This window comes from Choloepus didactylus, chromosome X (assembly GCF_015220235.1).
Source record: "Choloepus didactylus isolate mChoDid1 chromosome X, mChoDid1.pri, whole genome shotgun sequence".
In the NCBI taxonomy this organism is placed as follows: domain Eukaryota; kingdom Metazoa; phylum Chordata; class Mammalia; order Pilosa; family Megalonychidae; genus Choloepus; species Choloepus didactylus.
The window spans coordinates 57613666-57629462 of record NC_051334.1 but is presented as its reverse complement, the minus strand read 5'-3'; the positions used below and the strand labels follow the sequence as shown (position 1 = coordinate 57629462).

General features: G+C 49.4%; 1 protein-coding gene across 2 annotated transcripts in view; it reads left to right on the top strand.

Moving 5' to 3' along the window:
* Positions 1-3340: 3340 nt before the first annotated feature.
* The window catches only part of FGD1 (FYVE, RhoGEF and PH domain containing 1), a 38484-nt gene continuing 26027 nt past the window's right edge, over positions 3341-15797 (top strand). Inside the window, exon 1 of one of the 2 annotated variants that reach the window (XM_037821724.1) lies at positions 3341-4283. In XM_037821724.1, the coding sequence (XP_037677652.1) occupies positions 3977-4283 (307 nt within the window). In that variant the 5' untranslated portion in view covers positions 3341-3976. The remainder of the gene's footprint in view (positions 4284-15797) is intronic. The other variant, XM_037821723.1, reaches the window with a different exon arrangement.

The window sequence follows — 15797 nt, the reverse complement described above, 5'->3', positions numbered from 1 at the left end:
TAATCTTTTAAAAATGTTAACCAGATCATGTCAATCCCCAATTAAAACCTTTCAGTGCAAGGTTTTGGTAATTGATGATGGTGATGGTAGCACAACATTGTGAATGTGATTGACACCACTGAATAATATATTTGAATGTGATTAAAAGGGGAAATTTTAGGTTGTAGATATGTTGATATGTTATCAGAATAAAAATGTAAAAAAAAAAAAAAAACATAGGATGATACCACACAAACAGTGAACCCTAATGTAAACTATAGGCTATAGTCAATAGTACAATTGTAATAACATTCTTTCATCATTTGTAGCAAAGTTACCACACTAATGCAAAGTGTTCATAATAGGGAAGGGTATATGGAAACTATATTTTCTGCATTATTTTTCTGTAAATCTAAAACTTCTCTAATTAAAACAAAAGTTTCAGTTCAGTGTATTTCGCCATTTTTGGACATGACGTAAAGAAGAGATACATACTATTTTCATCATGATCCAGTTCACATAGAATTTATATGTGTACTATATATAACTGAAGCAAACACTTCATGAAACATACCCTTCCTATGTGATCCTATGATACACTCTGATATTTTTTATTTTTTCTCATATTGATGTCAGTACCTTCTCTAGTGTGACCCACACTTAAAAGCACTGCTTTGGTATTTTTCTATTGCTCACAGAACGTAATCCATTCTCCTTACCTTGGCCTATAAAGCCCTACATAATCTGGTTCCTCCTACCTCTTCAACATCATATCCCACCCTTCTTGCCCTTGGATCACCATGCTCCAGCTACACTGGACTTGTAGTTTCTAAATATACCATTTCCCTTTCTCCCCAGAGCCTTCCCCACTTTTGCCTCCACTCATTATCTGCTAACTCCCACTCTTTCAGGTCTCAGCTTAAAAATCAGTCCTCTTTGCCTGACTCCTCAAGCTAAATTATCCCCACTCCCATCATTCTCTTTCCTATCACTCTGTTCTGTCCCTTTATAGCCTTATCACAATTTGTAATGATGGGTGCTTATATGTTGCAATTATATGTTTGTTCATTTCTCATCCTCTCCAGCACCAGACTGTTAACTCTGAGAGCAGAGTTTGTTTGCTATTGTCTTGTCCATGGCTGTTTATTCACTACTTCATAGCTAGCACCTCACACTGTGTGTGGCTCATAGTGTGTGCTCAAAAAAAAAAAACATTTATTGAATGAGTTGAGATCTGAAGAGCAAATGAAGTGAGGATGGGGACATGTGGAGAGGGTTTCAGGCAGAGGCAACAGCATATGCAAAGAGTTGAAGGCTGGAAAGACTAAGGAACAGTCTAAGAATTTTATTTTTGGCTTGAGCATGGAGTCTGGAAAGGCAGGCAGGAGCCAGATCACAAAAGGGCTAGGCACACCCTGTTAAGGAAAGTGTGTCTCCTTTTGAGTCAGTGGGGACTCATTGAAGAGTTACAAACATAGGAGTGATATGATTTGATTTACCTTTTCAAAAGATCACACTGGCTACAATATAAAGAATTGATTCCAGGGAACCAGACTGAAACAGGGAGGCCATGACAGTAGTGCAAGATAGAAATGCTGCTGGCCCATACTAGGGTAGTGGCAGCAGAAGTAGAGAGGATACTACCTAAATATACAGAGAAGATATTCAGGAGGGAGAAATGACAGGAATTGGTGATTGCATGGGAGGTGGAGGAGAGAGAAGAGTCAGGGGTGTAACTCAGGTTTCTGCTTTGACTAGGGTCATTCACTAAGGTAAGGTACAAAGAAGGACAAACAGGTTGGGGGACAATGAGTTGAGTTGGAGAGAAGCTGAGGGTTGAGGTATCTGTGGGATATTCGGGTAGAGCTGTCTAGTATCCCATTGAATGCATGGGTCAGGAGAAATATCTGGACTTGAGGTATCAATTTGGGAGTCATCAGCAATGAAATGATGATTGAAGCCATGAGAGTGAATGAGATAATCTAAGAAAAGAATGTAGAGGGAGAAAACAAAAGAGCTCAGACCAAAGCCCTAAAGAGCACCAATATTTAAGGGATGGACAAAAAGGAGCCTGGAAAGTAAAAAGGAATCACCAGGGAAGTAGGAGGAAAATAAGGAGAGTGCAGTGTCATGGAAGTAGTTTAAGGAGGAGGGAGTGATCAAGTGCCGAATGCTACCAAGAAGTTAAGTAAGATAAAGTCTGAAAAGATTCTATTGGATTTAATGACACAGAGGCCATGGAGGATCTTGAGGAGCAACATATTAAGGCAAGCAGTGGGGGCAGATGGGAGTGAGTTGAGGGGTAAATGGGAGGTGGGAAAATGACAGCAATTGTAGGCAACTCTTTCAAGTTTGTCTATAGAAAGGAGAAGTGAGAAGGGGAGGTGGTTGGGAAGGGAGAATATTTGGTAATTATTTGCTTTTAGATGGAAGAGACCTAAGCATGTTTACATGCTGACAGGAAGGAGCAAGTTATGAGTTCTGTAAGTTTGGCACCAAGGAGTTAAGAGCTTCCTTTTTGTTGGCTTCTCTTTACTCTGTGAAGTAGGAGGTGGGGTCATTTGCTAAGAGTTGAGAGGGCAGTTGGAGAAGTTGAAAGTTTGAGGAGAGGGGAGAAGGTTTGAAATGGTTGCTGTGGAGAGTGGGAGAGAGAGAACTAGAGACATGTAATAGGGTTGTGGTCAGCACTGAGGGCCTAGTAGAAGCTGGGGACCATGAGTTTGTAGTGGCACCAGTCTGTGAGGTTGAATAATTTTTTCCAGCAGTGTTAAACTGCCTGGGCAAAGGCATTGAAAGGTGGACAGTTGGACTGATCCAAGGTTGGGATGTTGCCAAGTGGATGGGACAAACCAGGGAACTGAGGCTATTGTTAAGAGAGTGGTGAAGGAAAGGATCATGGAGTGTGGTCTGAGCAGAGTGAAGAGCATCCAAGCCCCAGTAAAGCTCTGGAACGTGTGGAAAGGTTTCTGGGAAAGAGATTGAAGGGGGTGCGGAGGGAAGAAGACCTGAAATGGTACAGAAGGGCAGATTTTGGGGGAGGGAGTCAGGAGACATTGCCTGTGAGGGATCAGGGCAGGATGAAGGCAGCAGGCTGAGGGGTAATTTTTAAGGAAGAGAAGGATGGCCTTGGGGGCAGGATCGCAGCGAGAGGTGAGGAAGATCCGAGTGAGTGGGCGTGGCGAAGCTCAAATCCCGGGCGAGGGGGCGGAGCCCCGGTAACTGGGTCCCAGCGCCGCTGTGGCTTCGGCTGTGGCTTCGGCTGCCTCAGCTACGGCTCCCGCCTCCCCACCCCCTTCCCTGGGTTCCCTCCCGCTCGCCGCCGCGGAGACCCAGGCTAAGGCTGGAGAGGACGGTGGAGCTGGGCCCAGGCCGTTTCCCTGTCCCCGCGGCTGGAGCATCGTCCAGGGGAACTGGCTGAGGGCAAGCCCCGCAGACCACGCGCGCGGCACACAAGCGCGCCCCCGGCCGCCGCCGCCCCCTCTTCCCTCCCCTTCCCTCCCCTCCCCTCCCCTCCCCTCCCCTCCGCCCCCCAGCCTCCGCTGCGGCGGGAGGAAGAACCCTTTCTGACCAGCCTCTCCCGGATTCCCATTCCGGGAGAAAGAAGACTCCGCACTCAGAGCCGACCGACCGCTTGCCCCCGGGCCACGGAAGTGGCTCGCCGCCGGTCGCAGACCCCGACCCTCTTCTAGCCGCTGCCTTATAGACTGAACTCCCCAGCGGGCTCCCGGTCCCGCCGAGCCTACTCCCCGCGCGGGGCCCAGGCTGGCGATGCCTGGTACGGCGGCAGCGGTACCCACGGCTGCTGCCGTTACTGCCTCGGCTGCCGGCCCGGGTCCGGGCCGGGGGCTTGAAGCTCCGCAGTGGGGCTGAGCCCACAGCCCCGCCCCCCGAGCCTGAGGCCGCTGCTCTGCCGGGCGCTGGGCCTTCTCCGCCCGCGCCTCCGCCCCAGGAGCTGGAGCCAAGCGGGGAGCCCGGGCCCCGCGCCCAGGCCCGGACCATGCATGGCCACCGAGCCCCGGGGGGCGCCCGGCCTTCAGAGCCCGAACACCCGGCTGCGAAATCCCCCGGCGCTGTTCCACCGGCCTGTGCCGACTCGGACATTGGAGCCTCGGAGTCCGGACTGCCGGTGCCCAGGGGCTCAGCCTCGGGTCTCAGCGGCCCCCTGGATCCCCAGCTTGCCTGGCCCTCGGACGCCAGTCCAAGCGCAGCACCAGGCCCCCGGGTCTTGCCCTGCGGCCCCAGCCCACAGCACCACCGGGCCCTGCGCTTCTCCTACCACCTGGAGGGCTCACAGCCCCGGCCTGGTGAGTGATCAAGAGAGCGTGGGAGCCTGGGCCACGGGCCTGGTATTGGGAGCGGGTTCCTGGTCTCTGGCCCACTCATCCTGGCTTTTCGGGTCCCTCCAACCCCCACCCCCTCTCCTAGGCCTTCCATCCCGTCCTTTCAATCTCTGTCCCTGTTTCCTCTCTCTGTCCCCTGTGCCCCGCAACGCCTCTGATTCCCTTCTCATCTGTCTGCTGAGGTTAATGGGCGAGGGAACACTCGAAGAATAGGGGCAGGATTGCAAGGCAGCAACGGGGATTTGGTTGGGGGAACTGAAGAAAAGGAGGAGTCTCCCATTTCCCAAGTGCCTACATTGTGCCAAGCACTGGGTTGGGTGCTTTACATGGTTTCTCATTTAATCCTCACGGCTGTGAGGTAAGTATCATTAGCCTCCTTTTGTAGGTGAGAAAACTGAGGCTAAGAGATGTTAAGTAACTTGCTTAGGGTCACACAGCTAGTATGGAGCCAAGATTTTTTAATCCAAAGTCTATGGTCTTTCCACTCCCCCAAACTGAGGTTGGTGAGCATGAAAGAAATGCCAACCTTTCTGTTTATATGATTTTCTCCTGTAGTATTCAGTAGCCCTGGAGTATGAATGGAAAAAAAAAGGGGGGGATGGTGGATTGATCCAAGGTTGGGGTTTTGCCAGGTGTGTATGGCAGGAGGACAAGGGAGGGAGGGAGTTGACCTATTGATGGGAGAGAAAAGTGGAAGTGGTAGGCCTTGGGGGTCAGGATGGAGGGGAAGGCTGGTGGGGCTGGTGGGTAGGACGGCAGCAGAAAAGTCAGAGGGCAGAGGCTAAGATATAGCAGAGCTGGAGAGCTGCAGGGGTTGTTGATGAGGAGAAATCAGGATGCTTGAACTTGGGCTTGCAGAGGTGGAGCAGCTTTAGTTGGGCTGGAGCCACAGAAAACTGCCTGAGGAGGCCTTTGCACTGCACCGAGTCTAGTGAGGAGTCCAGCAGGGCCTCCCCCATCTGGGGACATTCTCATGTGGGCCTGAGCCCAGGAGCTGGGGAGGAAGAGCAGTACATGTCTGCTCTCCCTTCTACTGGACAATACTGAATGGGTTGTTCAGCCTCTGTGGGCCACCCAGGACTCATACCCCAGGCTCTACAGGTTTTGGGGACTGTGGCCCAGCACCACGTAGCAGGAGTGAAGCATAAAGCATAGGCAAGTTACACCCCTTGCTGCTGTTGCAAACTTGGGATAGTCATGGAACCTCTAGGAGTTTACAGGGAGCTCCTGTGGTATGGGCTGAAGATAACCAGATGATAGCAGACCTTTAACACTCTGCCTTGCATATTGCTCCTGCTGTCTTTCCCAACTCCCCTTCACAGACACTGATGGTAAATGAGTGGGCTACTCACTTGCTTAACTGCAGCACCTTCTTTCTAATCCCAAAACATACCACAAGCAGTCCCACCTCAGGGCCTTTGCATTTGCTTTTCCTTCTGCCTGGCAGCTCTTTCCCCAGCCCTCCACCTGGCTTGCTCCTCATCTTTCAGGTCTCAGCTCAAATGTCAACTCCTCCAAGAGACCTTCCCTGACCACTTAAGGTAGGGCCACATGTGAGTCTCCATTGCAGCTGCTAGCGTGTTTCCATCCTTGCACTTAGTAAAGACTGAAATTATCTCATTGAATGTGATTGCTTGTTTATTGCCTGTCTTCCCCCACTAGAATGTGAGCTCCACGAGGGCAAGGGGATTGTATCTGTTTTGGTCACCTTGGTATCCCCAGCAACTAGCACATTGCCCAGCACTCTGTAGGTGCTCAATAAATCCTTGTTGAATGAATGCCTGAACAGATACTAAGGGAGAATACAGTAGACCCTCAGTAACTACTGTTTAAGAGGAGAACTGAATTCCTGTCCTCCAGGTAGTCGTGGTCTGGGAGTCACTATCTGGGCAGTGTCTAGACTCCTGGTCTCTGGCCTCTCTGATCAATACATGGTGGTATTTCTGCATGTTCATTCTCACTCCCACCAATCCTTCCAAATTACAAATCACAAAACCCTTCCTAAACCACTCCCCTCCTCCCCGAAAAGGTAACACAAAATCCCCAGGATCCTTTTTCACAATGAAGCCCCTGTCTCTGTCATTACATGCATGGTGAGTATCTTTTTTTCTAATCCAAGGTGAGAACTGGGAGTGAGGTTTGTCAGGGACAGACCTGACCTCCCATCCTGCCATTCCTAACTGACTCACTGTGTGACCTCAGATGAGTGACTTCCCTTCTCTGAACTTCAATTTCCTCATCTAGAGAATGCCATAAGGAGTCTATGAGATATTGGTTGGAAAGTCTGCAGCATGGTCCAAGAAGTCCGTAAGATATTGTTTACAAAGCCTGCAGCACAGTCTAAACCCTCAGCAACTGGGAGCTAAAAAAAAAATTAAAATAAAAAATAAGAAAAGAGAAAAACCTTCTGAAGAGGAGACAGGAATTACTCAGGCCCTGACAGGGCAGGCGTTGGGCCATGTGATTCACAGCAGCATGGGGTGTGAGGCCCGCCTCCCCCACTGCCCAGTCGGCCCAAGGGTAGGCACAAGTGACTTGCTTCTCTCTCCACGGGACTCGCCTATAATTGGCCCGAAAAGGGCAGGGTTGGTGGTTGTGGGGTGAGTGTGTGTAAGAGAGAGAGAGAGTTTCCTGAGCTTCAATTAAAGGGTTGAAACATTTTAGTCCACATATTAAGATTTCCGTGTGCCTGCTGACTTCCTCTCTCAGACTGCTGAAACCTTTGTTGAATCATCATCCTTACATGCATAACCCAGTGAGATGCCAGAGAGGGCTTTGAGAGTTGGAGAGGGGTTTCCAGGTGTAGGTTTGCTCATAGGGATTTGGTGAGGACCCTAACTTATTCCTCAGGGGTGAGGCCTAGAATGTCCTTCCAGATGTTGGGTGGGCAAGACCTTGCGGCCTGACCCTAGCTCAGGAGAAGGAGTTGTGTCTGAAGTTAGAGCTTTTTCCTGGTGGTAGGGGGAACTGAGTCACTTGAGGGTGGGCAGCAAGAGGGGCTGACTCCTTCTGATATGGAGCATGGGGACATCTTCAGAGACTCTAAGAGTTAGAACTGGAGCTGGAAAGGCCCCTAGACACCATCTAGTTTTGAGTTTCCCAAACTGGTGAGCATCAGAATCCCCTGTTAATCTTAAAAAAATAAATGTGATTCCCAGACTACTTCAGAGCTCCAGAACCTTAGGGTTGGAACTGGAACCCAGGAATCTATTTTCAAAAGCTCCCCAGGTGATTCTGATGTGCAGCCTAGTGTGGAAATCACTGGTCAAGGCCATTTTCCTGTTGGGGTAGTAGAGGCTCAGAGAGATAGTGATTTTTTACTCATGGTCTTCCAGTAAGTCAGCATTAGCTACAACCAAGAGAAGTCATCTGCCTCCCATCTGAGGCCCTCTCCCCAGGGCCCCATGTGGGCCTCCCTCCCTCACTCCTAATCCCAAGGGAGGTACTTGGTTTAGGCAAAAGTCAGCCGCTTCCCACATACACACAAACACTGGCTGCCTCAGTTTATTCTTTATTCCTAGCTCCCATGAATGGCTGCCCTTTGGCAGTCAAAATTGGAAAGCAGTTACAGTTCTGGGGCTCTAGGCAGAGAGAACCAAGTACAGGGCCTGGCCAGAAGGAAAGGCTCTATAGGGGTGTCAAGTAAGGTTTGTAAGAACCAGAGGGTAACGTGGAGAGCAGTCCAGGTGGGGATTTTTGTGGAAGCAAAGGCACTGAGACATGGGGCATCCTAGGGACTGGGGCTGGTGTTGGGAGGAGTGGAGAGATAAGGTTGGCAAAAGGACTTTAAACTGAGGGCAAAAAACCATTGAAGGGTTTATTAAGCAGTGGAATGTTGTGCTCAGATGTGGGTGTTTGAAAGACCCCCATGACTGCATGTGGAGAATGGATAGGACGGGTGCAAGAATGGAAGCAGGGAGACAAGCAGGTGGTCATTGCAGTCATGCCAGCAAGAGGGGATGGTATTTTGGGTTTGGATGGTGGCAGATGGAGAGGGTGAGATCTGAGAGATCTTTAGGTGCTAATATGGTCAAGTCTTTGTGGCAACTTAGATGTAGAGTCCAAGAAAGAGGGAAAAGTTTGGGATGAGTCCGGTTGTCTTCTGAAACCAACTAGAGTGACCTGGTAGATGGTGGTGGAGTCATCTACATATAGGAATAGGAGCAGGTTTGGGAAGAAGACATGTTGTGTATGAGACATGTTGAGTTTGAGAGGCCTGGGAGGGCATCCAGGTGGAACTGGCCAGCAGGCATTTGGAAGTATGATTCAGAATCTCAGAAGAGAGGTTTTGGCCAGAGATGTTTGGAAGTTCTCACCACCAACACATACCATAGACCACACAGTGGCTCGTGGGGAGAGTGTAGATGGTTCTGGGGGCCAGAAGATATGTATAATAGTGAGATCCTTGAAAACATAGATGGTGGGGTCCTTGAAGACATAGATAGTGAGGTCAGCAGAGTCACACTTGGTGGATCATTCATTACCTGCCCAAACCTCACCTTAGAAATATTCTTTTTTGCGGGAGCAGTTTTTGAAAGCATATTTGCCTAAAGCTGAGACCCATTTCATATACACTCAGGGGTAGCTGACTATTGCAAAGAACTGCGGGAAAACTCCCAAAAAGCAAATCAGACATCGGCAAAGTACATTCCCGTGTCTCCCTTCTTGCTGTTCTCCCTGTCCAGGACATTCTGAGAGGCTCAGAGAGATAGTGAGAGGCTAGAGGGGAAGGGTTGCTCAGAAAAGGGAGAAGAAAGGGCTCCAGGCAGGGCAGAATAGTGGGGAGGGGGTCTGCTGGGGTTTTTTGGAAAGCAGTAGTTTGAGATTCCAGGGGGAGTGTCTGGGAAAAGACCCAGATTTAGTTCCTAGTCAACTGGGGCCTTCCAAACAAACACAACAAAATGTAAAGACCCTGGGTAGCTGGGAAAAGGACTTCCACAGACAGGATTGAAAGAATTGAAGTTTCCAAGTTGCAGATGGTTGGCACTCCTGCTCCTCTGCCGTTTTAGGCGCCTGTGTCCCTGGGAGAGGGCCCAGCTGGAGCTGCCTACTTCCTCAAAGGTGAGCGGCAGCTAACAGTGCCCCAGACAGATGCAAGCCATCGCTTTCTGGGGGCCAGTTAGCTAAATGTCTTAGGCAGATGTGGAGCTGGCCAGACGCTGGCTGGGTGGGGCTAGGACCTGTCTGGAATGAGGGCAGAAAGCACAGCTGCCATTGGCTGGCCCTGTAGAGTTAAGTTCCCTCATCTGGAGAGCATCACTGCCCCTAGGAGCAGTGAGTCCAGCCTCCCAGGACTTGAATGTCCAGTTCCTTGGACCTGGAAGGCATCACACCTCCAAAGGTGCCTCAAAACAGATGAGGCTGGAGACAAGGTTGCAGAGCAGTAGCTGAAGGAGCCTCTGTACTGCTGGTCTGCCACTAGTTCACTGTACCTCTAGGCCTCTCTTCCCTTCTCAGGGCCTTAGTTTCGCCATCTGTTATGTCGTGGATCTGGTCATCGCATTTGTCCAGCATATAATAGGGTGTCAATGAATGTCTGAGAGAGGGTAAGGGGAAGTGAAAGAGGGGAGGAAGGAGGGCATTTCTTTATTTACGATATGTGTATTGAATGCCTGTTATGTGCTAGGCTCTGCACTTGGTGCTGGGTGGGCAAAAAAAAGGCCCAATCTCTGTCCTCATGGAGCTCATATCTAGCAGAAAAGATACACATTACAAGTAATTCCAAGTACAGATGCTACACGAGCATTTGGGGGAAGGGGGCAGGAAAAAGAGGACTCTTGAGTTGAGACCTGAGAATAAATAGGAGTCCAGAGGTAAGGAGAAGCACAAAAGTGGTTCAGACCATGGGAAGAGCATGTGCCAAAGCCCCAGGCGGTAGAGAGCACTTTCAAGGAACAGACAAGAGTCCATTGTGGCTAGAGGGTGGGGGCAGGGAAATGCTCACGAGCTAGGCCAGCGCTGTCCCCTTGCTCAGGAGTTTGGAGTTTACCCTGAAGGTAAGGGAAGCCCTTGACAGGGCTGAAAGGACGAAGGGTACTGTGTTTTCCAAAAGCTTGCTGTAGTGTGGAGAATGCCTTGTAGAGGGCCCTGAGGATGGAAGGGAAATCAGGAGGCTGGAGTGGGAGGAAAAAAGTATTACGGATTCTAGAGATACTAAGAAGTTGCATGCACAGGACTTGGGACCTGGTTGGATGTGTGGGTTGAAGGAGAGGGAAAAGTTATGGAGAACTCGCAGTTTCTGGCTTGGGCAACTGTGGGTGGGCTGAAGGTGCCATTCCTTGGGTTGGAGAAGGCAGGAAGAGCGGCAGATTGGGGGGTGGGGTAGGAATGTGATTTAGGATGCAGTGAGTCTGAGGAGCCTGGGGACAGGACGCATAGGAGGCAGTGCCCAATAGGCGTCAGATGTGCCTGTCTGGAACCCAGAGTAAGGGCAGGAGAGGGAGGAGCACAGATGCTTGGCTGAGGCTCAGGGAAGGACTAGAAGGCCCTTCTGGGTGCTCAGGGCTTTAGCCCTCCATGACGCTTCCCTGCGGCCCCTGCAGGGAAAGGGTTAAGTCAGCGAGGAAAGGTGCCTGCAAAAAGCAGGGAAAGGCCAGACTGGGCTGGCCCCAGGGAGTTGCAACTGGCATAGAAGCCTTTCTGGCCTGACCCGTGGCTGCTAGGCCTGTGCCATCGCCACTGACACCCACACTGCCACCTTTGCCTTCACCTTCCCTTCTCCCCTCCAGCTTCCTACCGACTCCCCTAGACCGGGCCTCCCTGCCTAATGCATTCCAGGTATAGAAGCGGTCCCCTCCCCTACCCCGGGGCTTTGGTGGAGGGGTGGATCTCTTTCACCGTGCATCTCTTAGGGACTGAAGTCTTCCGGTCTCACTGACTGCTTCTCTCCCTGGAAAATTCCTTCAGGGATCTCTGGGCCCCCTGTCTCTGGCAGAGTCAGGCAGTGATGAGAACCCCACAGACCCAGCTCTGCCACCTTGGACAAGTCACTTCACCTCTCTGTGCCTTTGTTTTTCCATCTGTAAAATGGGATTAGAATTCTCACTTCCTAAAGACGTTGTAAGGAGTAAATGCCCGAGGTAATGCCCACAGCACTCGGCATGGCACATCATAGCCACGTTCAACAAATGGCAATGGCCTGCCCCCCTTTTGTCCCTGCCCCTTTGCCTCTCTGGGCCTGAATCCCTCACTGACTCCCATCCCTTATATGGGTCTTTTTGTCTCTGTCTCCCTTCTGACTCCCCCCCCCCCCCCGCACTTCCTTTTTCTGTCTCCCTTTATATCTGTCCGTTTCTCTGGGTCTCTGTAGTTTTCCTGTTTTCTCCCACCTTGTCTTTGCCCCAGTGTCTTTCTCTGTCAGCTGTCTTCTTCTTTCATAATTTCTGTCTCCAACTGTCAGATTTGACCAGACCTCTGGTGGCGTGGAGGGGATATGGGTGGGCGTTGGGGTCATTGGGGTTGTGGCAGGGGTCAGAGGAGCCATCTCCCCTACTGGCTTTGCCTCCCGTGTCTTCACAGGGAGGGAAATCCTAGCCAGCGTGGCAGCCCCAGCACCGGGTAATTACTGCCTCCAGTGCTCCCAGCTGCAGCTCCACTCCCTTCCCTTCCTGTCCTCTGAAGTCCCCAGCCCCTCCCCGAGGTGGAGCTGAGGTCCAGAAACACAGGGAGGAGGTGGCCAGACCCTCACAGTAATCAAACAACTGGAAGAGGGATGGGCTGGCTGTGCTCTCATATGGCTATATGGTTTGTTTTGTGTGCATGTGCACATGTGCCTGTCTGCCTGGCTGTCTTTAGTCTGGGTCTGTTTCTGTGTGTGGTATTCTTGTTTCTGTATATCTGTGTATGTTTCATGTATGTGTATGTCTATGTATATCCATGTATGTCTGTGTGTATCTTAGGATCTGTATGTGTATTCCTGCATTTTTCACACGAGTCCTTTATTGTGTCACCTTGGCTCAGTCTAAGCCTGTGGGGGTTTCTAGATGTTTCTGTATGAGTCTCTGTAGATCTTATGTGTGTATATGTGCCTGTTTCTGTGCCTCTGTCACTGGGTTTTTCTCTGTGAGTCCCCCTTGGATCTGTGTCTTGGTGATGGTAGCGGTGGTGTTTTACTGCATTTTTTGGCGTCTTTCTGTGCCTCCTGCAAATCACAAGACTCTCGGTCCTTCACACTCATTCTTTACCCCCCAGTATCCACACTTTTGCCCAGTTTTTCTTCCCTTGCCTGCAGGACATTTCCCCTGGATCACACGGTTGTTAGGAGAATGCCATACAGGAAAGCATCAGTACAATGCCTGACCAAGAGTAGGTGTTCACCAAACTGTTGAATACGCAGCATTATATCCTCCACAAGAAAGTGAATACTTTGAGTTCCAGAGAATTCTGAAAGTTCTTGCAATCCCCTGCTTTCTTCTCCAGGTGTCCTACACAGGGTAGAACTTGAACTGGGCCAGGCAGAACAAAAGGCAGATTCCAATTCAGGGAATTCTTGACAAGAATTGCATGAGCCTGTCCCAACCCAGAGGAAACTTTGACCCTTCTGGGGGTCGTGAAGGGGACCTCCAAGGCCCAAGGGCCAGAGCGTGTCAAACAGGACAAGAGGTAAACAGCAGAGGTGGAAGGGGCCTTAAGGACCATCCATCCAACTCAGATATTACAAAGTGGTGACCCACAAGTTGAATTTGACTCACAGAAATGTTTCATTTGGTTTGCTCACTGCCTTTAAAATTAGGGGATTTCACATAAAATTCTGGATTTCTGGATTCTCTTGAAATACTGGAAGATCTGGCAATATAGGGCTCATTATGGCAAGTGACAATTGGATGGAGGAGAATAGCTGCTGCCCCTGCTTTAGGTGAGGCACGTACTCTCCAGTTCACCCCACTCCTCACCATTCTCTATTGCCTTATACCATCCCATTTTACAGAGATGTCCTTACTTTCCAGAAGGATCCACACTTTAAAGAAGGGGCCTTTCTTTACAGAAAAGAGTCCTTCCATTTTACAGAAGGGTCCTCTATTTTGTCAAAGAGTCCTCCATTTACAGACTGGTCATCCATTTTTACAGATGGTTCTTAACTTTATAGGACTCTCCTTACTTTACAGAATGCTTTACAGAATGGCCCTCCACTTTGGAGAAGGCTCCTCCATTTTGCAGAAACTTCTTCACATTACAGAAGAGGCTTTCTTTTTTTATTAAAGAGACCTCCATTTTACAGAAAGCTCCTCCATTTTGCAGGAAGGAACATTCTTTAGAAGGCTCCTTACTGGCCAGGATGGCTCCCACTTTCCAAAAGTGCCTGCACTCTACAGAAGGTGCTTCCATTTTTCTGCAGAGTCCTTATATTCAGAAGATCAGTCTACCTCAGGGAAGGAACCTCCAAATGACCCACCAGGGCTCCTGTAAGGCCAGAAGCATGTGCTCAGGGCATCTGTCAAGCAGGGGCATGCAGCAAACAGAAACAATTTTTGGAATGATTTTAGATTACATTACATTGTCATGGGGAAATTCAAAACTCTGTGACACTTACTTTACAGATTTGTGTGGTTTGTAATTTGAATTGCATATCGGGGGATGGGGTGCCATTGTCTTTTTCATTATCATGCTGCCTGTAATAGGAATCCCACCCTGATCTGCAGTGCTGTCACGGTGAGTGGGGCTGGATTCTATGCCCACCTCTGTTGGCTTTGCTTGGGTTTCTCAGTGTATCAATAGCTTTGTGTTGGGTTGTGGCCTGCAGCCTGTGGGTTTATGTATCTGTTTGTGTAGTTTTTTGTCTCTGTTGGTGTGCTATTCCGTTGGTTTTCAAGTTTAATCCTTATCGCTCTCTGTTGGGGGAGAGGGAGCACTATGCTAAGCTCTTTACCTGCGATGTCTCATAGATGCCCCCAAACCAGGGAGCTGCTATTATTATCCTTTTTTTCCAGCAAGGAGACTGAAGCTCAGATGTACAAGGTCACACATTTAGTAAATGGTGTTGGTCTTTAAACTGGGGTCTGTGTGACTCCTAAACCAGCTGTTCTTAATAAAGATGCTGCAACACCTTAATCTATGCAGTCCTGTTGGTGGTTCTGGTCACAACACCCTTGTCTGGAATTGTCAAGTACCAGAATTTTTAAATTATAATTTGTTTTTAATTAAAAAAAAGACCAGAGTCAAGGTTATCCCTGAAATAATGTCACTGTCACAAGTATTCAGGTGCCCATTGTAGGACAAATTGGGTAGAACTCATAGCCTGCCTGAGGCTTAAGTGGAAAAATATCTGCCAGATGCTGCCTTGGACACCTGGCTCTGCCTCACTCTCTCCAAAAGGACAACTAGGGCTGTCAGACTTAGCAAAAGAGAATACAGGGTGCCCAGTTAAATTTGAATTTCAGATATATAGCAAACACTTTTTTAGTATAAGTTTTTAGTATAAGTATGCATGAGACATACTTACACTGAAAAAAAGTGTTCGTTTTCTGAAATTCAAATTTAACTGGGCATCCTGTATTTTATCTGGCAACCTTATCCCCGACCTCTCCTTCCACTGAGCTTCCCTGGTCCTGACAAACTGACCCCTTTGCACTTCCTGAGCTACCGCTTAGCTTTTCCTGAATGAGAGTCTTTTGTCTTTGAGATTGGGAGCTCCCTGAGGGTAAGGGTCAAGATTGCCCTTCCTGCCTACTGAGGTCCTGAAGTAGGTGGAGGGGGGGTGGTGCACACACCCATACCCATACAGCTAAGCTGAGGCAGCACCTAGGCACAAAAGGGATGCTTGGGGTATGCTTCCCATCACTGACAGGAGATGTCTGAGTGGCGGTTGTGTGTGTGTGTGTGTGTACATTGTGCAGAAAGAATTGCATGTGGATGTGTGAACAGCTTTTTGATTCTCTCTAGGTCTGTGCATAGTTGGTGTGTGGCTGGGTACATTTTCACAAAGGGTTATAAGGTTTGGTGGTATGACTATTTGGTGGGTGTTCCGGTTTGCTAATGCTGCCTTTTTGCAAAGTACCAGAAATGGATTGGCTTTTATAAAGGGGGTTTATTTGGTTACACAGTTACAGTCTTAAGGCCATAAAGTGTCCAAGGGAAGGCATCAACAATCAATTGGGTACCTTCACTGGAGGATGGCCAACAGCATCTGGAAAACCTCTGTTAGCTGGGAAGGCACGTGGCCGGCGTCTGTTCTAGAGTTCTGGTTTCAAAATGGCTTTCTCCCACGACGTGCCTCTCTAGGCGTCTGCTTACTCCTGGGTTGTGTTCTCCAAAATGTCTCTGTAAGCTGCAGCTCCTCCATAATGTCACTCTCAGTTGCTCTTGGGGCGTTTGTCCTCTCTTAGCTTCTCCGGAGCAAAAGTCTGCTTTCAACAGCCATCTTCAAACTCTCTCATCTGCAGCTCCTCTCTCAGCTCCTGTGTGTTCTTCAAAGTGTCCCTCTTGGCTGTAGCAAGCTTGCTCCTTCTGTCTGAGCTTATATAGTGCTCTAGTGAACTAATC